At 38.7% G+C, this 23889-nt stretch overlaps 1 protein-coding gene across 3 annotated transcripts in view; it reads left to right on the top strand.

The window, feature by feature from the left end:
• Positions 1-23801, top strand: part of CPT1B (carnitine palmitoyltransferase 1B) — a 34706-nt gene extending 10905 nt beyond the window's left edge. Inside the window, exons 8-20 of one of the 3 annotated variants that reach the window (XR_012716103.1) lie at positions 817-924; positions 1363-1447; positions 1652-1847; positions 3114-3299; positions 4990-5095; positions 7528-7644; positions 14855-15019; positions 15968-16102; positions 16193-16345; positions 18512-18625; positions 20200-20292; positions 22867-23091; positions 23480-23567. Coding sequence is in view for 2 of the 3 variants with exons in the window: in XM_075273818.1 (XP_075129919.1) it covers positions 817-924; positions 1363-1447; positions 1652-1847; positions 3114-3299; positions 4990-5095; positions 7528-7644; positions 14855-15019; positions 15968-16102; positions 16193-16345; positions 18512-18625; positions 20200-20292; positions 23480-23566 (1545 nt within the window). In the remaining variant the exon portion in view is untranslated. Of the gene's footprint in view, positions 1-816; positions 925-1362; positions 1448-1651; positions 1848-3113; positions 3300-4989; positions 5096-7527; positions 7645-14854; positions 15020-15967; positions 16103-16192; positions 16346-18511; positions 18626-20199; positions 20293-22866; positions 23092-23479 lie in introns of all 3 variants that reach the window. The other 2 variants (XM_075273818.1, XM_075273819.1) reach the window with 2 other exon arrangements.
• The last annotated feature ends 88 nt before the right edge of the window (positions 23802-23889 follow it).

The raw sequence follows: 23889 nt of genomic DNA, 5'->3' as shown, positions 1-23889 counted from the left end.
ATATTTCTGCAAATAGGGATGGGATTGGGTAGAATCCCATCCACTTTGCTGTGACTGTAAAATGCTATGGTTATTTTCTGCTTACCCCATGTGGGGCCCCTGGATTTAGGTGGATTTATTTACAGCTTGGTGCTCTATTATGATACATTAGGATTTCTAGCAGCTGCTTTTAGGATTTTTAAACAAACAAAAAAACATGCTCGATGCGCACACTTATAGAAGAAGATGTTTAATATACTATGACTTGTCTATCCCTATATAAAATGTTTATTATTAAATATTATGAATAATACATGAGGCAGCCCCATCATTACAAGATGCCCTGATAATGGACATACATAAATCAAGGTACTCCAGGATGTCAGGTTCGTGCATGTTATTTACTAGTCTTGTACTAAACCTTAGAGCTAGTCATAAGGTGAACAGGTGAACCTGTTACAGTCAGAGTAAATTAATATTTGACCCCTGCAACTTTACTATATGACACTTGTATTTAGGAGCCAGCCTTCTGGACAGCATAATAACCAGTTGTCTGGAAATTCACATTACACCTGCAGGGTCAGCAACCTATCTTATTGCGAGTTATTATGTTTGCATTTTAGCAGGTAGTGACATGGAGGGGGGAGGTTAGGTTATGTTCTGTTGTATTCATTGACTCTTTATTCGGATTTTGTTTTTCCTTTATTATTATGCAGCATTGTTCAGACATGTAATGGATTTTCACTGAAGTTTATTTATCTTACATTTTCCTTTCATTCAGTATGTGTGTACATTTAGTATATATATTATGTACTGGAATTTGTGTCTATTAAATAGGACTTCATAACTATAAATCCAACCACAATTCAAGCAGCTCGAGCAGGAAATGCTATCCATGCCATGCTTATGTACCGCAGAAAACTAGAGCGAGGCCTCATACCACCAGTAAGTGAAGCCCAAATGAATTATTACACTACGGTATCGTCTGCTTGAGTTACTAGATTAAAGATATCACAAGGGATGGGAAAATTGCATTACTACTATATTTACTAAAGTATAAATTTATGGTTCTTAGCGCATATTTTGCTGAAATTATGTGAGTTCTTCTGGCACACACAAGTGTCCCCTAAGGAAATGGGTTAGCACACTGAACATATACCTGTACATTAGAACCAGTGTAGGTGTAGGTCTACTGAGTGCACTCAAAATAGGCAACTGATCTGAAAATAAGACAACTGTTAGACATGGACATGGAGGTGTTCACAAGTGCTAGAGGCGTATGTTGGCCATGGGGATTTTCAAAATACAGAAGATGAAAAAAATAGTATTTTTTAGTCCTGGCATATAATCTTGTTTGACATCTAAATTCACTTTTGTCACCAGGTCATGGCTCTTGGCATTGTCCCCATGTGCTCATATCAGATGGAGAGGATGTTTAATACTACAAGGATTCCAGGAGTGGAGACTGGTGGGTACAGTCATAAGAAAGCACAAAGAATATTGATTTTGGTAAAAACTGCATTATCTTTTCAGATGAGGTTCTCCACCTTTCTAGACTAGGTAGTAGGGTAGACATTTACTCCTCATATTCTTAAGAATTGGTGATGGAAAGTTAGACTGAAAAAAATAGACTGAAAATCCTAATACATCTCTTCTGTGCGTTTCTCCACAGACCACCTCCAGCATCTGGTTGAGAGTCGCCATATATGTGTGTATCACAAGGGCCGCTTCTACCGGCTATGTCTATATGATGACAGAACACTCCTTAGTCCACGGCAGTTACAGATACAAATTCAGCGTATTCTTGATGATCCTAGCCCCCCACAGCCGGGAGAGGAGAAGCTGGCTGCACTCACAGCAGGGGACCGGTGAGCACTTAGCAATATGAGGATTTGGTTGTATTGCATTGTTTTTAGATAAACCTTAAAGGGATTTCCCACAAACATAACCATGTTTAAATCTGTAGACAATTATTGTGGGCAGGTTATCAGGCATGAGAAGACAACCCCACTAAAATAAGAAAGAAATGGATGACAAGTCCCAGATCATAGAAAGTTCTTGTATTCATGGTTATATCCATATGCAACCAAACAAGACAAAAGACTTTCACCAAGATGTTTGGAGAAAATCTTTAAAATGCTGAAAATGTTTTAATCACTTATGTTTGCAAGTGTTTAACTTTTAATTGTCTTCAAATTTAAACACAGATATGTTCATGGAAAAAACCCTTTAAGCTAAGGCCCCACATAGCGGGCTGCAGGGAAAAAGTGCTGCTGGAAAACCCCCAGCGGTAACACATCGAGGTTTTTCCTGCATCATTTTTCACAGAAAGTTCACAGAGTTATCCTCTGCATAATTTCTGCTTCAATTATACCTATAGAGACAGCACCAACGTTTCTGATGGTATAATTGACATGCTGCACATATTTTTCTGCTAGAATTTTTTTTTTGTTTTTGTTCCAAATTTTTTGTGGTGTACTGGGGATCATGAATAATGTTATCTTTATTCTGCCATCAGTACGGTTATGGCTATACCAATTATAAAATGTTTTTTATGTTGTACTACTTTTGCACAATAACATCACTAATTCCCAATATTCTGAAAGCCATAATTTTTCTATTTTTCTATTGTTGGAGTTGTGTGAGTTCTGCTCCCATCACCGTCATTGCTGCTGACATCACATTTCCACAGACTGAAACCTCATGACTATGACCACTAATTTGAACTTTAATAATTCTCATTTACCTACATGTCTTTAGTCATGAGATCTTACTGATTCAGCCTGTGCCATAGGGGTTTGCAGAAATGTGATTTTGGGAATCGTTATAAAGAATGCACCTAATAGCATAATAAGCACAGTCCATGAATAATATTTAATATACTGTTTGTTTTGTGGAGGTGGTAAGTCTTTATCAGTAAAATCTGGAGATGGGTCCTCATTAATTGAATCTCCAGGATGATCTCTCCACTGCACCTCCCTACCATACCGGTGTGTGTGTGTATATGTATATATATATATATATATATATATATATATATATATATATATATATATATATATATATATATATATATATATATATTTTTTTTTTACAAAAACCCAGTCTTCACGTTCCAACTTTCTTCTCTTTAGAGTTCCTTGGGCTCGAGCTCGGGCTCAGTTCTTTACTCATGGTGTAAATCGGGTCTCTTTAAGTAGTATTGAAAGAGGTGTCTTCTTTCTGTGTCTGGATACTGAAGAAGGAGGATATGATGAGAATGACAAAAACTCCCTGAGCGTGTATGCAAAGTCTCTGCTACATGGAAACTGCTACAACAGGTGACTTAACTTAATTCATTATTACCTTTAGTATATATACAGTAGCTTTAATGATGTTTTATTTCCTTTAGTAATTCAGTTGATGATAATGTATGAAAACTATTGAAGTGTATTACTGAATGGCATTAATCTTTAGAATCCATATCATGTTTCTTAGAAATTATGTTGCAAGTACAATTTACATATCACCTACTATGTTACTGCTATTAGGACATCTAGTCCCTGATGTACTAAAATGACAAATAATACAATGCTCCAATGCTCCCATAATCTATCACTATTCTTTGTTACACACCAGTTATGGCACTGGCCTCAGTGGTAATGCCAATTAATGTGGCACATGACCAATATAGCTTATACAGCATGTCATTGCTGTTAGCTTGTAAACAAAGACTGGCAAGGGGGTCCAGGAGCACTGGTGTTACAGCAGCAGGGGATTTAACAGGTGATTAATTCGATATAGTAGTACATATTTACCTGCCTGATGTTTCTGCTGAAGCCCTTGAACACCCCGGGAAGTAGAAGGGATGTGTAACATTGACATTTTTTTGTACTAGTCCCCACTGAATTTCTGCAAGTGATTGCGATGCAAGTGGCAATGCACAAAAACATTCATTGGTATGCGGTAGGCATTAGGATATGTGAAAACATTGACTCTGAATTGGAATGCATTGTCTTACTGCTCTATTTACTACAGTTTGAATTTATAGTTCTTAGTGCTCATTGAGATCAAACTGTGAGCACACCTACCACAACAAGAGACCCTTAACAAATGGGCCCCTACTGTAGGCCTGCTATATATACTCATGATAGGCAAAGAACAAGTTTATGTTGAACTGAAAAGCAAAAACTTTTAGACGGAGGAGGAGTGCATGAGTACTAGAGGAGACCGGTGCCATACTCACATGTATTGTACGTAAGTTATATTGTATGAGGGTGTGCAGAACATTTTGGGCTCAATCCTAGCAACTTTCTATTGAATTTATAGTAACCAGGAGAGAAAATGTAGAATATGATTTCTAGCTCTAGTTGTCACAATTAAGTAAAATCATAGAAGCAGAAATGCAATAAACAGAATTCATAATGTGAGAGATGCTGTAATTTTAATTTTTCATATTCATTGGGAATCTAAGTAAAGTAGAACACTATTATTTCTGTCTACTGTAGGTCCTGCTACTAACAGCTTGTTACTTAGGTTCAGTTCACATCTGCGCCATGTCTCCATATGGGGATTCCGCATACCACATTTTTTTGCCCCTTTTGGGCGGAAACGAAATGGATCCCAGTTGGGATTGGGGGGGCGGCTTTCTGTCGTCCGCCTCAGGCGGCAAAAAGGCTGGGTTCACCCCTGCTTGTTGGCCCTTAGTCACATGCCATTTTGAGAACACATTGAATTCAATGAGTATATTCACATATCCATTTTAATGGCTCATTTTTCATGCCCATCAAATTACTGACATACACTATCTGTCCGTCAAAACAGACATGAAGCCATAGGATTAGACCCATTGAAATTTATGAGTTCTGTAATGGCCATGTGACTGACATTTCAAAAACATCTGTCATGTGACAATTATTCAAGGACTTGCAAGGATCGGCACGGCCATTGGTCTATAAAAATTACACGGTCATGTGAATCTGGCCTAAAGAGGTTGAGAATAGTTTTTGTCAGTTCTTCTTTTCATTTCAGGTGGTTTGATAAATCCTTCAGTCTGGTCGTGTTTAAAAATGGGAGGCTGGGTCTGAACGCTGAGCATTCCTGGGCTGATGCGCCAATCATTGGACACTTGTGGGAGGTACGTAGCTGAAATAACTGAATGACTTTTATACAAGTTGCCTCTAGAAATGTACACTATATGGACACTTATGTACTTATTCAGCAGAGTGTTGGCTATATATAATTTTTTGGGAGGATCTCCTGATGTTCTGCCCCTGACATAGCCTGACTGATAAGTGGGTATGCAAAAGTCTGAAGTGTAACCCACCTCACAGGCAATGTTCCCTGTTAAGCAGGCAAGGGTTCTTCAATTTTTCTTTTTTTTTATTTTTTTTTTTTAACCTGGTGAGCATAGAAGCTAGAAAGCAAGGCAATGCCCCCACTATGTTGGGGCAACCAAAACAGCCTCCAAATAAATACTATCATACAGTACTAATGTACTTAAGTGTACATACACAGTGCCACACATTGTCCACATAAAAAATAAATATATTGTCCAGATAAATAGTGTCACATAATGTCATGTAACACCCCAATAAATGTTGCATTCTGCTCTCCTATAAACAATACCACAGTAGTGTGGCATATATGCTTGTGTCCTAGAAATGCAGTCCCTGTATTGGTCATATTTACCGGTCCAAACCCAGCTCCACTGAACGGAGTTAAACATATCAGTTCAGATGAGCTGAGCTTAAGCTGGTTAATATATGCCAGGACCAGGACTAGCTTCAGCACCCGGATAACCCCCGTGATACAGGTCCCACTGCTGAGTTGAGAACTGAAAACATCAATTTTACTAACAAAGCAACCTTACAGTCAGTCTCTTCCTTTGCTAAACTTGCTGTCCTTTGTCCACAACCCCTAGTCTGCTAATGTCTCCTCTCTCTGACCTCTGCTGTCTTCTCCAAGTGATATATAGTACTTCTGTAGTTGACAGAAACAGACACTGGACAGCTGGAATGCGAGTGGCTGCAGATAAGTGATAGATAAGCAGGAAAAGTTTAATCAAGTTAATTTATTAACATTTATAAGTCAGTCCAATGTCCATTTGTTCTGCCCCAGGATTTGTAATACTTGTAATGTTAGTGAGTGTGTACAACTGTATCAGGAGAAATCTTTACAACAAATGTCCAGTATAAAAGCTTAAATTGAAAAAACTCAATAGACTGAACAGTAAGTTAATGGCACCTACTGGGTCAAGGTGTTATTAGACTAAGTCTACTATGTCATGGTTAACATTTATAACCGAAACCTCAATACAGATGAGAAAAGAGCCTTAAATTGTGTTTTTTTTTGTGTTAAAAGTTTGTAAAAGTGTATTGAGAGTATAGTTTATATTTTATATGTTTAATAATTGGATTGATGTATAGATCCCATTAATACTGTACTGGATAAGTAAAGTTAGGTTTTCAGTCCATTGTTCTGACAGAATGATAGATGCAGAAAGAGCGCCTCCATTTACCATATATACTCGAGTATAAGCCGAGTTTTTCAGCACAGTTTAATAAATAAAAGCTCTAAATCCCTCCTTTCCCTAGAATACATATAAAAGTAGAAAATTACTGTGAAACACATACACATTAGGTATCCCTGTGTCTGAAAGTGCCCGGTCTACTGAATATAGGGGATCTGCAGTGCCTATTCCGTTGGGAAGAGGTTATTAGGAGCACAGCAGATACCCTATATTCAGCCAGCTTGAATTCCAAGTGGGAGGAAAAAAAACCCTCAGTCCTCAAGCTCAGGGAAGGGGCAGACAGACAACCAAAACACCCCCTCCCCTTTCCCAGCACCCAGCAACTACTGCACCCAAAAACTCCAGCCGTTTTAATTTTTGAAATTTTCCAATAGCTGCTGCATTCCCACCCCCCTCGGCTTATACTCGAGTCAATAAGTTTTCCCACTTTTTTGTGGTAAAATTAGGGACCTTGGCTTATATTTGGGTCGGCTTATACTCGAGTATATACGGTACTTCCATCATCAATCACTGCATTGTTAAAAACAAGATGAAAACTTTTGTCTATTTTGTTTGTTATTCTTTTAATTGGGAGTGTGATCTGGTCTGTATCAATGGCAGCATCCACTTCATGTAACTGATTGTGCCTCTTACTATTACTATGAATGAAGGAGGCCCACTGTTACTCTTCCGGCCAAGGGCCTGACAAAACCTGGAGCTGACCCTGATCCAAGTGATATATGGACCAAGTTTTGGGGACTTAACGTGGTTGTGAGAAACAGGCTTAAAGCCTATTAGCCCACTTTTATCTGTAGGTGATATTGGTGGTTCATAGGTTTTGATGGAAGTCCTTCACATCTGCTGGAATTAGCTAAATGCTTCAGGTTGTAGAAACTCTGGAGCAGCCATACTGCTCACAGGTCAGTTGTTACACAATCGCAACCATTGTATGAATCTACATTGTCACTGTTTTTAGATTTGTAAAACTCTTTATCCTCAATTTGCTCACTTTGTTCCCTCCATCGGTTTTCTTCTTTCTTTCTTTCTAATCTTTCTAGTTCATGCTGGCCACAGATTTCTTTGAATTAGGGTACACTAAGGATGGGAACTGCCGTGGAGATTCTGGACTCGCATTGCCACCACCATACAGGCTACAGTGGGATATTCCACCCATGGTGAGTTTCTGTGAATAGTGTAAGTAAAACCAGTGAATAACTTGTGCTAAAATAAAAACATTGATGCTATAATGCCTCTATATCACACATAAAAGTGCTCTAGATGACCATAAAACATCAAGAACACTGCCCTACATCACTCCTAATTGATAATAAGCTATCAATAGTGCTGCAGTAACAAGTAATCTTCTATTACAAAAGTTCGTAGGTCAGAGGATCGGGCAGTAGAAGAACTTTTCCATGATGTATGGTGGGAACAACGACACATCCTTCATGTTGTCAATACTTCTGTGGGAAGGAGATGCTTCTTATTCAACTTATCCGGATGTCATTGCTAGGGTTCAAGTGATAGTTGCTATTCAGATTGTTGTGCAAATGAAAACCATTACTCCCTTTGTCTTAATAGTCCAAATATGTTTTCTTATAATTCAGTCATATACATAATATAATTCTGTTTAAACAAGTTTTCTCTTATGTAATGGTTGGCCCTATATGAAACCGAAATGCAAATAATTCCTTATCATCATTTTAGCCACTTGGGGCAAAGGTGTCCATTTGAAAAATACAACAGATTTTTAAACAGTGGTTGAATGAATATTTTGAGAATTTAGTGTGAATTTTTGCTCTCTACCTCCTTTTATAGTTGAGCATTTAATAATCTGCCACACAATTCATAGGGGTAAAAGTGTAACCATATAGAGTTCAGTGTTACTGTTGGTATAGAATATAGACCAGGGGTCCTCAAACTATGGCCTACAGGCCACATGCAGCCCACCATGTGACCTGCGCGCCGTCGCCCGGACCACTCACTAACAAGGAATCCATTACAGGCCTATAACTGATCCACTTACTGTTTGGGGTCCTGTAATGGGAACAGTATAGCATATTGAAAAATGAATTTCACACAGATATGCGAAATTCAATCACCATTTACTCATCATAGGTGCACATCAAATAAAAATCAGACTCTACATCAAATAAAATGAGCTAGTGTTACAATCATAGAATAGTACAGAAAATAATATAACCAATACAGAAATGATAACTGACACCATTGGTGATGCAGCATGAATGTAATGTACATATATACAACACTCTAAAGTTATGTAGAGATGTTAAAGTAAGGCAGTTTGCCTCGATCCATATTTATCAGGTATTAAGGAATAATACTCCATACAAAATTGGGATATAATACAGATAGAACATACCAAGCATAAGTAATCAAACATTGGAACAATCAACAGATGTGTGCTAGTACATATGTAAATTATGTGGTTACATGCATATCCATATGAATTTGTTTTGTTTTGGAACCATGCCTTACTTTAACATCTCTACCTGACTTTAGACTGTTGTATATGTACATTATGTGCATGCTGCATCACTGATTGTGTTAGTTATCATTTCTGTATTATTGATTGCATTATTTTCTGTACTATTCTATGATTGTAACACTAGCTCACTTATTTGATGTAGAGTTTGAGGAAGGTCGCATCCGACCGAAAACGTTTACTCTTCCTTATGTTCACCTGTGATGAATAAATGGTGATTGAATTTTACATATCTGTGAGAAGTCCATTACTCCACTAAGAAAAACGGTTTGGGACTAGAGATGAGCGAACAGTAAAATGTTCGAGGTTCGATATTCGTTTCAAGTAGCCCCTCAATATTCGACTACTCGAATCGAATATCGAACCCTATTATAGTCTATGGGGGGAAAATGCTCGTTTCAGGGGTAGGCAACGTTCGATCAAATTATACTTACCAAGTCCACGAGTGAGGGTCGGGCTGGATCCTCCGAGAAGTCTTCTCCGTGCAGCGTACCCACGGCATCTTCCGGCTCTGAATTCACTCTGCCAGGCATGGGCAGAGCCGACTGCGCATGTCCACACTACAAGCGGACATGCGCAGTCTGCTCTGCCCAGGCCCGATGCCTGGCAGAGTGAATGAAGAGCCGGAAGACGCCATGGGGAAGCTGCACGGAGAAGACTTCTAAAGGTAGGAGAAGAACCAGCGTTGATTGGCTGACTGTATAGCATTCGGCCAATCAATGCTGGTTCTGCATCGAACTTCTACATTCGAACAGCGAATGGTACTCGATCAAGTACGAGTATTTTGAATACCGTAGTATTCGATCGATCACTACTCACTCATCTCTAGTTGGGACTCTACGTTCACACAAACTTGGAAACACAACTGCATCCCTGTAAGCTTTGTAAGTGGCCATTTTCTTGTGGCCCGGGCATGCGCAGTCAGCTACGCCCGAGGCCTAGAAAATTGAAAACCCAGGACGGAAGAAGACGCACAGAGAGGTGGGTTCTTGAAGAAGATAGAGGCGTCTCTGGAGAGTTCTCTCACAGCATTGCGAGAAAAGTCATTTGCATACCAACAAAAACTGGGATTACAGGCAAACGACGGCGCGGAGAAGACAACGAAAGGTAGGAAAAGAATAGCCTTTCTTAAGGCTATTCTGACGTGGTACCTAGAAAAAATTGCGTTTGAATGATAGGATCTAGAGATGAGCGAGTACTGTTCAGATCAGCCGATCCGGAAAGCACGCTCGCATAGAGATGAATGGACGTAGCCGGCACGCGGGGGGTTAAGTGGCCGGCCGCCGTCAAAGCAGAAGTACCAGGTGCATCCATTCATTTCTATGGGGCGTGCTGTTCAGATCGGCTGATCCGAACAGTACTCGCTCATCTCTAATAGGATCCCTTTAAACGCAGTCAGTCCACAGGAAAGATTTAACCCCTTCCCGACATGCGCCGTAATAGTACGGCGCATGTCGGGTCTGTAACTATGGCGACTGCTCGGGACCCGGGCGGCCGCCATAGCTGCCGGGTGTCTACTGGCTGGGTTTAAGCAGTAGACAAGCGGCTCTAATGCCTCCGATCGGTCCCTGGGCATTAACCCCTCCGGCGCCATTTTCCCGGCGGCGCATGGGCGCCGCCATTTTGCCGGTGATCGCCGGCTCCTGGAGCATGCTCCAGGGCCGACATCACGTTGCCATGACAGCCGGGAGCCTTTACAAGGCTCCCAGGTTTGTCTGCAAATTCTCTCTTTTGCAGGCTGGTCTATGCAGCCTGCAAAAGAAAGGATGATTTTTTGCAATCAAAAAACCCCTGGGGTTCAACACCCCTAGGGAGTCTAATAAATGCAAAAAAAAAAGTAAAAAAATATAAAAAGTATTAAAAGTTCAAGTCACCCCCCTTTCCCTAGAACACATATGAAAGTAGTTAAAAACTGTGAAACATATACATGTTAGGTATCCCCGCGTCCAAAATCGCCCGCTCTACAAATCTATAAAAATATTTTTCCTGTTCGGTAAACGCCGTAGTGGGAAAAATAGTCAAAAGTGCCAAACCGCCGTTTTTTCACTGTTTTGATTCTGATAAAAATTTGAATAGAAAGTGATCAAAGCAATAACATTTCCCGAAAATGGTAGAACTAAAAAGTACACCCGGCCCTGCAAAAAAAGACGCCCTATGCATCCCCATACACTTACGTATAAAAAAGTTACGGCCGTCGGAATATGGCGACTTTTAGAGAAAAAAAAATTTAACACAGTTTTGGATATTTTTAAGGGGTCAAAATGTAAATAAAACCATATAAATTTGGTATCCCTGGAACCGTACCGAAACACAGAATACAGGGGACATGTCATTTTGGCTGCACAGTGAACGCCGTAAAACCAAAGCCCGTAAGAAAGTTGCAGAAATGCATTTTTTCTTCAAATCCAGCCCATTCAGAATGTTTTTCCTGCTTCCCAGTACATTATATAGAATAATTAATGGTGGCATCATGAAGTAAAATTTGTCCCGCAAAAATTAAGACCTCATATGGCTCTGGGAGCGGAGAAATAAAAAAGTTATGGGGTTTAGAAGGAGGGGAGTCAAAAATGAAAAACGAAAATCAAAAAATGCCATCGGCGAGAAGGGGTTAATACAAGTACCTTGTAAAGCTGTTTCAACACTTTCCAAAGATCATATTCTTCATTGCAGCTCCATTTTCATGAAAATCATTGTTATTCTTGTACAAATTAGCTTAACCTTTTCGCTGCCAAGGGTCTCTGGAAATTTTGCACCTCCAGTAGCCAGAGCAATTTTCACAGTTTTGAGATGGACAAATCAAACCTAAATTGCAACATTAAAAAAGCATCCAACCCCCCCATACCTATATATTTTCTTAAAGTAGACACCTGCAGCATTGTCAGAATGCCACTTGGTACTGTATACGAACAGGCACCTTCATGCAATTTTGATTTAAAGTGAATGTTTTATGAAAAAATGCAAATAAATGTACAGTATATTAGTTGTTAAAAGCGGAAACCAAACAAAAAATTAAATGCACCAAACCTCCTAAAAATAAGAGTTCAACATGTGCAGAGTTCATACATATCACTATGGCCTGAACCTGCATGCACGTGTCTTCAGAAAATCGCTAGAACTGGAAGGAACTAAATTCTGCTTTGAAGCTGGAAATGTTAAAAAAGTATCATCCTATAAAATGTAGGGATTACACACCATGAAAAGTAAGTGAACCCCTAAACCCTATATATTTTTTGAAAGTAGACAACCTGAAGATTACAAATGTCTTAATGGGTCATCGATAGCCACATCCACCTTCATGCAACTTTGTGACCAACACAAATAATTTTTTGAAAAAATATGCTAAAACACATATTTGCACCTAAAACTCATGTTCAATCTCACATTCATATACAAAATACTTTTAAAATAATAGCTTATGGTGTATACAATGTGTATATATACTATATGTACCGCAAACATCAACTACAACGAGAGCTCGGACTCCCAAAAACACGAATACAGAAGACAAGCAGGATTTTGCTGTTGTTCACTAATATGTTAAAAAGCTATACTGCACCTACCAAACGGTGACTGTGATACCAAAATCTAACTTTTTTCAGAGTACACAGCATACCGTATATAAAAACACAATTTAATAGTTCATATATACAACCACCTTCATTCAACTTTGCGGCAAACAGAGATTGTCAGCAAAAATTGCGCAAAAATTCAAATTTGCCACTAAAGTGCGGCTCAAGAAATCCCTTTCTGCAAACATAATGTACTGTCCATAAAACTGCAATATGTGAGGAGTTCATACATACCACACATGTATATATTTACAGGGGCGGGTGTTAAAGAATCGCCAAAATCGCAGAAATGCGCCATCCCATTTTGGGCATGCAAATTAAATAGGACTTTACATAAAAATGTTACTTTCCATCCCCCTATAAAAATTTTAGCAATCCATACGTTCATCTCTAGTGATAATCATTATTACTATTATTTTAGTGTGTAACGGATATCACTAGAGACGTATTTTACTGTAGAAAGCTCAGGTATAGACAGGACAGGGATTGGGTGAAATGTAAACTTTATTTGTGACTTTATGTATATGTTGTGTAAGTGTTTGGTGCGACTTTTTTTTTTTTTTTGGCTCTGCGACCTGGACAATGGTAAACGTCTGGGTCACAGTGCCAACAAACTTCCTGGTTATGTTCAAGAGGTATAACATAAGAATACCCCACTAGTAAAGCTCAGGGGGGAATTATATTATAACTGTATGTGACAGTCGGAGACAAATGTATAGTATACGCTCTGATTGGCAGGAGAAGGGTTAATAGGGACAATAGAGTCCCTGCCACCCCCCTCCTGCTGTCACATACAAGTTATGCAGAGAGTCTCATTGTTTCACTGTCTCTCTCGCTCTGCTGCACTGCTCCGTGTCCCTCTTCCTTTCTTGTTAGATCGCAAATTGCTTGCTTAGACAGGAGGAGGGGGGACACTTTGGAGCTCTATATTTTTTGACTGCATCAACATATCTTGATGCTTTCAATTGCATTCTAAAGAGGAGAATCTCATCTTTAAAATGATATCAAGAACTCGATGATTGGATGTACAGTTTTGCAGCAATTCACTGTTGAAACGCTGTCGGGAATTGAGATCTGCAGTTGGATCTCAATGCCAAATAGCGTATTCAACAGTGAATCCCTCCAAGACTGTAAGTAAAATCATCAAGTCCCTGGTATCATTTTAAAGATGAGAGTCTCTTCTTTAAAATGCATTTTAAAGCATCAAGATATGTTGATGCAGTCCAGAGATATCGTCATTAGTAGGGAGGACGTACTAAGTACGTCCTCCGCTACTGAAGTGCCACCTTGGGAGCACGTACAGTGTATGTGCCTGGCAGCGAAAGGGTTAAAAGAGCTTTCAGAGCATTTCTTCTCCTGCTCGGGCTTCAAGTTAAGCTCTAGGTAACGCCCCTCACTCCTCCCACCATTGCTTGATTGACATCTTCCACATTGTTACACGTTATCTAGAGTGGATAGCAAAGTGTACTTTAGAAGGGCTTCTTCTAAGGTACTGTCATTAGTTTGATACTGATTCTTCTGCCGACTGACTCCATTTAAGTTACCGGCTCAATTTCTGCGAGCCTGTACAGTGCTCGCTTCCATTAGAAATGGACGAACACAACACTCATCTGAGTGCTTCTGCCCCTTCATCTTAGCGATTGATAGAATTCTCAACACTTGATCTCTGGTGATCTAAACTTCTACTATGACACATCAAAACTGTTTCTTTTTTCCGCTAGCGGGAAAAAGAAGTGAGTTGCCCCTTCTTCCTGAGGATACCGCAGCTGAGACAGCCACAGTATGAGACTGCCTCCTGATTAGGCCTATTCATTCGGGCCTAATCTGGAGCAGAATGCCACAACTGAATGCCGGTGCACTGCATCGGCATCCCGCCACGGCTAGCTGCGCGGAGTTCACACTGCGGAATTTGGTTTCCGCCATGTGAACATACCCTAATTGTACCTGCAACAGCATATAAGTGGTTAAAAGCAGTTTAGGTGGTTGTAGACTCTTTAAGACCAGTGTTTAAATTCCTACTATTTTTCATGTTCTCATCAACTTCAATTTCAGCCTTCAACTTCAAAAATGTATTCAATGTGATATTGCTAAGTGCAAAGCATATCTGGGAACTTTGCCTAGGTTACAGTGGTAGGCATAACCTTAGGAGATTCAGTACAATGCACTCTTCCATTTACCCAGTTATCAGAATATTTTTGAAGTCTATGAAAGACATGTGAAGGGCAAAATGTTGCTTTCTGCCTTTAAAGATTCTAGATAATACTTTGATGACTTCAAAGATTCTGTATTGAAAACTTGTCTCTTCTCTAGTGTCGAGAGATCATTGAGTCTTCCTACTTCACAGCAAAAACACTAGCGGATGATGTGGATTTTTACTGCCTCCGCTTCACAGACTTTGGAAAAGGAATCATCAAAAAATGTCGAAGTAGCCCTGATGCGTTCCTGCAGATTGCACTACAACTCGCTCATTATAGGGTAAGAATAACCACCAAACATTAAAATTCCCAGGAAAATAGATTCAATTTGTCGTTGACTGCTTTATCCACTAACATAGTTAAACACTTTTTCCATTGGGATAGTAGAAATACTGTAACTTGATTTCCATTTCCACTCAAGCCATTTCTTCTTTGTTCAATCGGTTCGGTCTTAGTCAAAACTGACAAAAAATTCTATGCATAACACATTTATAGTTATTACATAAGAAAAAAATTTAATTTTTAAAGACTCGACAGAAGTGGTCAATTTAGGAATAATAAAAATGTGTGATTGCCTTTTATTTGGCCATAGATATAGAATAAAATAAGATAATCCTTTAATAGTCCCACCATGGGGGATATGAAATGGAAATCGAGGACATCAATCAAAGGACTAATCCACTGTCGGGTAGTGATCACAAGTGTGCACCTTCATCTATTGCAAAAATAAAAATCTTTGTGGGTTATTTTGTAATGCTCAAAAGACTGTAAAGTTCTTACAAAACGTAAAGATATATTACAACAGACTTCCTTTTCTAGGATACAACACAACAGGGTGGGGGTTTTTTGTTGTTTTTTTTTTACTAATTTTTTCTTCGGACGAATATGCAAATCTGTCTCCCAAGATGTAAATAGGGAGACAGTGTCTCTGTTATTCTGCCCTCTATAGGAAGCACCCTGAACATCATGCCCCACTTTCCCAGAAGCCTTAACTGCATAATGTGGTTTTTTTACCAAGTCAGTTTCTCAGCTACGGACGGCCATTTCAGTCTGGTTGGACCTCGTCAGCGCAGCGTAGAGAGAACTGACTTGGTAGAAGTAATTTTTTCTTGGCAGTCATTTTGTTGGAGTAACAGATGATGGTTATCTCTGACTTGTGGCCTATTCAATCCCCTGAGTTATCCTTGACTTCTACTTTTAACTACTTCTATTGAATTTGTTTTGACAGGATAAGGGTCACTTCTGTCTGACCTACGAAGCTTCAATGACTCGCCTGTACCGTGAAGGTCGAACAGAGACTGTTAGGTCATGCACTTCCCAATCGTGTGAATTTGTGAAAGCCATGGAGGATCCTGAACAAACTGTGCGTATATGCTTTGCGTCTTTATCTTTTCTCTATTCTTGATCTTAACTTACAATGAATTCATTTTCAATGTCATTCTTTTTTGTGCAGAAAGAGAATCGACTGGCACTTTACCGAGCCGCAGCTGAACGGCACCAGCTAATGTATCGTTTGGCAATGACCGGCAAAGGCATTGACCGTCACCTTTTCTGCCTCTATCTTGTGTCCAAATATCTGGGAACTGAGTCCCCTTTCCTTCAGCAGGTAAAAGCTAACGCGTTTTGTTGCTATATGTATAGAGAGATTTTTTAGTGATACTGGCAGATTCACCGTGCCATAACCACATGCAGCACAAAATACTGACAGACTCCCTGTTATCATTTGCTTTACAGTGGATTCTGGTATGTGGCTATAAATAGGCTCAAACACAAGTTAAAATGTAGTTAAGATTAAGCAAAAATGCAGACTAACAATTGGCAAAGAGATGAATAACAAAGTAAATAAACAGTCACTATGTGTAGCTTCTCCCAGGCCCAGCAGTTGCATTTCTATGCATATTGATACCCTGAATGATAAGAAGGAGAGCAGGGGATGCTTTCTCTATGTATATATACTAGAGATGAGTGAGTACTATTCAAAATGGCCGTTTTAATAGCACGCACCCATAGGAATGAATGGAAGCGGCCGGAACACAGACTTTGCTGGCGGCCAACTGCTTAACCCCCTGCATTCCAGCTGTGTCCATTCATTCCTATGGGTGCGTGCTATTCAAAACGGGAGATTCGAATAGTACTCGCTCATCTCTAATTTATACCCTAAATGTCATGGCAAAGAACTTTCCCTAAAAACCCAGAACCGCCAACTTTGCTTTACAGGTGTGTGTGTGTGTGTGTGTGTGTGTGTGTGTGTGTATTGTGCACACGCATTCAGTTATCCATTATTCTCTGGAATGTGACCTTGCAGTTGAAGTTAAAAGTGGAGGAAGCAAAGTACTAAAAATTAACTCTACACAATGATCTACTCTGAAATGTTGCCATGGTTGAGAGAATACATAGTTATATAACGTTCCAGACTCTTCTCACCAACCATCTCAGCTTGACTGGTAACTTCCACTGCACATTATCCTGACTGAAAACTAAAGGGCTAGTTCACACGGCAAAATGGTCAGGATTTTGACGCAGAATCCACGTAAAAATCCTGCTGCCTCCCATTGAAAATAATGGGAGCTGGTCATTTCCTTTTTCCGTGAGTGGTTTGTTCCCGCTTGCGGAAAAAAGAAGCGAGCTGCCCTTTCTTCAGGCAGATCCGTAGCTGATTAAGCTGCAGCGTCCACCTTGCGACACCACCCTCTGGACTAGGCCCATTCATTTGGGCCTAATCCAGAGCGGAAAGCAGTGCACTGGCATCCCGTCTCAGCAGCCACAAGGGAATGTGACTGAAGCCATTCTTGGATTTACCTCAAAAAGCCGCAGCAAAATCTGCACCAAAAACACAGCTTTTCCGTAATGTGTTCTCTGTTATGAGAAATTCTCTTGCCTATGTACAAATCAACCATTCATTTTAATATATGTATATGAATGATCGTATCCCCTAATATGTTATCTTAAAGACAGTGTGGAGCCCATTATTTATTATATTTTAATGATTTTATTATTTTAAATAAGTAAAATAAAACATCCTAGTAACAGTCTCATCAGAAGAGAGAAAACTTACATTGCAGAATCTCATGAGAAACACAGAGACATATCTTAAGCAGACCAAGATGTCACAAACATTTGAGTGGGTTCGACCAAGGTTGAGACAAAGGAAGGCATAGAACAATATAAGTGATAACTCTGTTAACCATGGAATGATAATGTCAGGATGTGCCGATTTGTTATACTATAATGTAATGATCAGACAAGGATGTGGGTGAGTAAACAGGGACAGTCAGAGGGTTAGGGATTGTGGGGGACGGAAAGCAGAGAGAAGCAAATTTGGGTTATCCTAGCTAAATATAAAATGTACATGACTAACTTGTTATGCCAGGCCATGTGCAAAGACAACAGATTGGGGTAATCCAAGAAATTTGTCAGAAATGTATGCAGTCATAGAATGATCTATTAATTTTTCTAATATGGCAGTGAGTTCCCTTTGCAGGACCTCTTTGAGACAGGGTAGCATCAAAGAAGAGAAGACTTATAATAGTATTGCTGATATTTTTTTCTTACATTTTTTTTAAAGCAAATCCAGACCCTTATTCCCAACCTTTTATTTGCAACAAAAGTACTGAACCTAACTATTGTATTAATAGCGTTGAGTGTTTTACATTTCCTTTATGATTTTCTTTGGAAAATTGTATCCTAATAAACACATTTCCTGCAAAAAACGTGCAAGTTCCACCTGTGAATGTCATGACAAACCAGTCAGCTTGTCTTGTGGGACTTATAGGTGTTGTCGGAACCCTGGAGACTGTCCACATCTCAGACTCCACAACAGCAACTAAAGCTATTTGATTTGGAGAAATTCCCAGAGCACATTTCTGCCGGCGGAGGATTTGGACCCGTAAGTAATAGAGAAAATAATTGGTTGAACTTGCTGAGATTTCCTTTCACATAAGGCACATGATATTTATGTTTTTCTTATTGTTACTGAACGCAGAAGCAAAGATTGTCCACAATTGTACATGTTCTAAGTTTGCTAACCCTGCTTGCTTTAATTGTAATGTTTATAACTATAAGCATAAAGCTTGTATCTGCTTTAAATACATTCATTTATAAACCATGTATGATGCCGGTATTCAGCGATCACTTGAAGATCCCTGGCCCCAATGATAAGTCTGTACTCGGGCCCCTAACTACCTTGTATCATTAGAAATAGTGGTAATTTACATGGTTTTTATGGTAGGAGTCCAGGGTCTAATGATGACTGCTACCTCTACACCCCCTGTAGCTATGTCCATGCCAGTATACCTATATAGATGTAGCAGCTAAATTTGGCATCTATTGTCACTATGTTGTTCACTTCTATAACTCTTTAAGGCTAAGGCCCTATGTAGTGAGCTGCAGTAAAAAAAAGATGCAGAAAAAAACGCGGCGGAAGCGCATAAAGGTTTTTTTCTGCAGCGTTTTTCAAAGAAATTCTGCAGGTTTCTTCTATTCCCTATTATATCTATATGGAAAACGACAGCGTTTCTGTAGATAAAATTGACATGCTGCTTTTCCACTGCTGATTTTTGGATATGTGGATGGAATTAGCCAGAATCCCATATACTTTGCAGGTAACGTAAAACACAGTACGTATTTCCGCCATGGCCAAAATGCTAAGTTTTCGCAACGTGGAGCTTTAGCCTAAAAAGGAACCTTAGTAGGTTTTCCCCGCATTCCTATGGAAATGTATAGGTAATTTGTATTTTAAATGTACTGATGGGTCACAACCTTTCTTATTTATATTTTATGCAAATTATATTTTTCTCTGATTTTCCTAAATGGTCGATGCAAATAACCTTCAGTATAATGTTCAATGATTAGAGTATAAATCAAATTTTATTGGATAAACCGCACAATGATATCATTTTTTCACAAATGTCAGAATAGTCTACCAGAGCTGCTGTTTTCATGTGAACTGCCTTCAACCCTTATAGATCTTTTGCTTGAGGGGAGGGTGGTGGCCACACCATGAGTTTCTCTCCTTTTCTGCCCATAGCATGCATTTCCGCTAAAGTTTTTTTCTGCAGCGGTTTTTAGCTGCATTCCGCAGTGCAGGGTTGTAGTTTTCAGCTATGACCCCCACAAGTCAGGAGTGGGTTTAATAGAAGGGAAACATCTAAGGGCTTCCTATACATGCTCCATTCCTTTTCAAGCTACTCCTGACTTTGGCTCAAAAAAATGCAGCAAAATCTGCAACAAAAAAAATCTTGCGTTGCTCCAATGTGGGGCCTCAGCCTTTGAATAGCAAAAAAAAAAATAAAAAAATTACATCTTTAAATCTGACTTGCATAATAATTTGGAACATAGTGCATATAAATGTTTATTGTATGAGTATTTTATGGATTGTCACTGAATCTGCTTTTATATATTTAATTTATTATTATTATTATTATTATTATTAATAATAATATTTTATTATATTTTTTACAGGTGGCAGATGATGGCTATGGTGTGTCATATATATTTGCTGGAGAGAATGTCATCACTCTACACATTTCTAGCAAATTCTCCAGCCCTGAGACGGTATGACTCTTTTGTGGTGGTGGTGTTTGTTTTTTTTTTTTTTTAAATAATTAAAGAGTCATAAGGATCCTTGCATTGTCGCTTTGGCTTTTGGTAATTTACTGCAAAATAGCTGAGTTACAGGGGCTAAGCCATTGGGAATGCAACTTATACCAGCTGCTACCAGACACTGGCCCCTGGGAGGGCCTCAAAGGTCTTTTTGCAACATTAAATTTATTATTATTATTATTATTATTATTATTATTATTTATTATTATTATTATTATTGCACAAAATATGTCAGGGTACATTATAGATTTTTCATTGGAGCTCAGGAACTTCAAGTTACACCTCTGTGTTGAAGCTATGAAAACCAATAAAACAGTGAACAGTGTGCCTTGTACATAAGTAATGTAGCCTTGTACTAATAAGTTACAAAGATTAAATGACATTTCCAATACTTCTGTAACACGCAGTAACAGTGGTTTTTCCATCTAATAGGAAATCATAATTACATTTGTTTAATTTACACAAATGTTTCCATATTTGTAGCAGCAACAGGATGTGCCACCATGTTGGTGTATCTTGAAGTATGCCATCAGCTTCTGTCTGTTCCATTATAAAAATGTGATTTTACCAGATCCAGTTCAGACAATGAACATCTGGCTGATATTTTCACTTATGATTTGCAAATTCATGACCATTTTAAAGTTGTTGTTTTTTTTTTTTAATTATCTTTAAAAGGGACATTATAGTCTCAGCAAATAAATGTCACTCTTTGTATAATGAAAATATATCCAATTTTCCAGTATACTTTTTGCCTCCTATTCCTTCTGATTTTCAAGGTCTCTGCTTGCTGCCATTCATGAAGTGGCTTCATTGGTTACTTCCAGAGGTTAAAAATTGGAATAGCCGAATATCAGTAGAAATCAATGAAATGGCAGAATAATGTTAGCCAAAGTAGGTTTATTATCTTATCCTAAAAGCAGGGTAAGAAATAGAAAATGCTAAAAAGTGCTTAAGCTGTTAAATAATTACATATTAGACAATCAAGTATATCCTGTGAAATGCTGCACATTAGATCTATCCATTTCATCCCAGATGTCCTACTTAACTATTTTAGCTTTCTTTATTCTAGTTTTCGGGGTGTTCCTTGTACCTCCCAAATATTAAGCAGATTTGGGAAAAGCAAGTGATAAAGTCATAAGCAGGTGAAGAATAACTAGCCCATTTATGGACTCATACTGCAATATTTCTTGCAGGAAGTCCAGTCATATATTTCTATGGCATCTAAAGAAATGGTGTTTTGCTGGTGTCCTTTTATATATGTACTATTTAATAGAGACCTCTACAGCAGGAAATTTCTGTAACAGGTGGACTTACCTTAAAAGTGCCATGCTAGACAAAATGAATAGTTAACGCTGACCCACTAGAGGCGTGTTACAAACCAGCACTTTTACTTTCAGTCATTTCCCCCCCAAAAGTCTGTTCTGCAAATGTTACTTGTATAGTATGAATTGCCATTGTGTTCCTTCTGTATATAAGGTTAGCAGCACCACTTGTAATAAGGAAAAATATATCTTTGTACCATATTAGCAAGTGGATATGAAATATAAAGATTGAGTCTTCAGTAGTTGATACCTTTTAATGGCTAACAAAAATTATGACAGATTGCAAGCTTTTGAGACTACTAGGTCTCTTCATCAGGCATGCTATGTCACAATATCTGAAGGCATGCATACTTATACACAAAAAGGGCGCCTGTCACTTAATTCCTTTGCCCTTTTTGTATATAAGTATGCATGCCTCCTAAATTGTGTTATACCATGCCTGATGAAGAGACCTAGTAGTCTTGAAAGCTTTCAATCTATCATTTTTGTTAGCCATTAAAAAGTTATTTACTACTGAAGACTCAGTCTTTATATTTCACTTGTAATAACTAACACTACATTCACATTTAGCAGCCGTCATATGGGTACATTAATTTTAAAGTCTGTGAATGGGGGCTATTCACATGACTGATGTATTGACGTTCCGTGTAATGAATCATCGAAATATAGGTTGTGCTCTGCTTTTGTCCATTTTCACAGGTTCCTCCATACACTATAATGTATGAGAGATCAGTGAAAATGGGTATAAAACGCCCATGAAAAATGGAGATTTTCATGCCTGTTGTCACCCATTGTTGTGTTAATGTAGGTTATGTTGCTAACATACGTCCAGGGGTGGGATCCTGCTGGTACTTCTGAATTCTGACCTGGATTCTCCATTCATCTGGCAGCATTTCTATTTTTTTTAATTATACAAAGATATGATTGAATACAATGGCAGAGCAAAGAGCCATCAATGACCCTCATCTATATTGCTTTAGTGTGGTGTGGCACAGACTAACCTTATATCATGGTGGCAGCCTGAGTTTTCTTTTATATATATATATATATATATATATATATATATATATATATATATATATATATATATATATATATATTTATATGCACTTCGGTGCTTTTAATAATTTTTATCAATTCTGCCTTTTTTCTTCAATTAATTAGTTTACTTTTTGTAACCATGTGAATGTATTTGTGTGTTTAGGTCATACACATACCCATTCTTTTTCATTACGATTTGGATCTGGTGGGTATGTGGCCAGGGGTTGTAACACACAAGTGATGCCTGTGCCAGTTTTGTTTTGTATGTTACATCATGAAACTCCGTATCAGTACAAGCAATGTATAGCAATGTATTTGAAGAGTTTTTGGGATTGGAAATGGAGTTGATATGAGTACACTGAACTATACTGCGTACTAGTATTTCCTGGTAACCATTTTATTTATTCCTTCCACAAGCTTTGGCATGCTAACTGTTGTGAGACTACAACTCATAGCATGAACATGTGCTTAGCTGTTCTCGCAACTCCCATGGAAATGAATGTGGCATGTTTGGAGTTGCATTTTCACAATGGCTGCCTACCTCCCTATAAACCCACTGCCTGGTTTAGAATATTGTAAAACAAAAAGTAGTAATGTCAGATGCCCCTAGCTAAGCAGTAATCTCCATTCATTGCAGTGCATTTTACAGCAAGGTGATTAACTTTGGGTTTTAAGTGCCTGGACGATTTTTGAGGCTTCAGCAACGCGTAAGCTGATATATGTAGAAACATTTTCTGCAGCTAATTTTGCTTCCTTCTCTTGTGTTTTTTCTTCAGAACTCTCACCGTTTTGGACAAAGAATCTGCCAGTCCATGCGTGATTTGGCTGAGCTCCTCACTGTCCCTCCTCGTGGTAAATCTTGATATCGAGCCACTGTACAAGATCACATGACACATGACAGAACCTGTGTTACTGTGTATTCACTTGAAGCCTAGTCTACTTCTCATTGCGAAAGCAATTACGCAATTGTCTTGTGTGTGTTACTGATACTGATAGGATCCTGCAGCACAGTCAATCATTATATAAATGGCTACTACTACTTGCACTGGGAAAAATCTAAATGTATGTAAATAAATTTTAATATGCCAAACCACCAAATACCATTGCTTGTTCTTTATACACGTGAATAATAATGCAAGCACACCGATTTCCAATGAACCCCATATTACAGAAGTGATTACTGAAC

This window comes from Leptodactylus fuscus, chromosome 5, assembly GCF_031893055.1.
Source record: "Leptodactylus fuscus isolate aLepFus1 chromosome 5, aLepFus1.hap2, whole genome shotgun sequence".
Classification (NCBI taxonomy): domain Eukaryota; kingdom Metazoa; phylum Chordata; class Amphibia; order Anura; family Leptodactylidae; genus Leptodactylus; species Leptodactylus fuscus.
The sequence above is the reverse complement of the archived record's forward strand: the minus strand, read 5'-3'. Positions and strand labels throughout refer to the sequence as shown.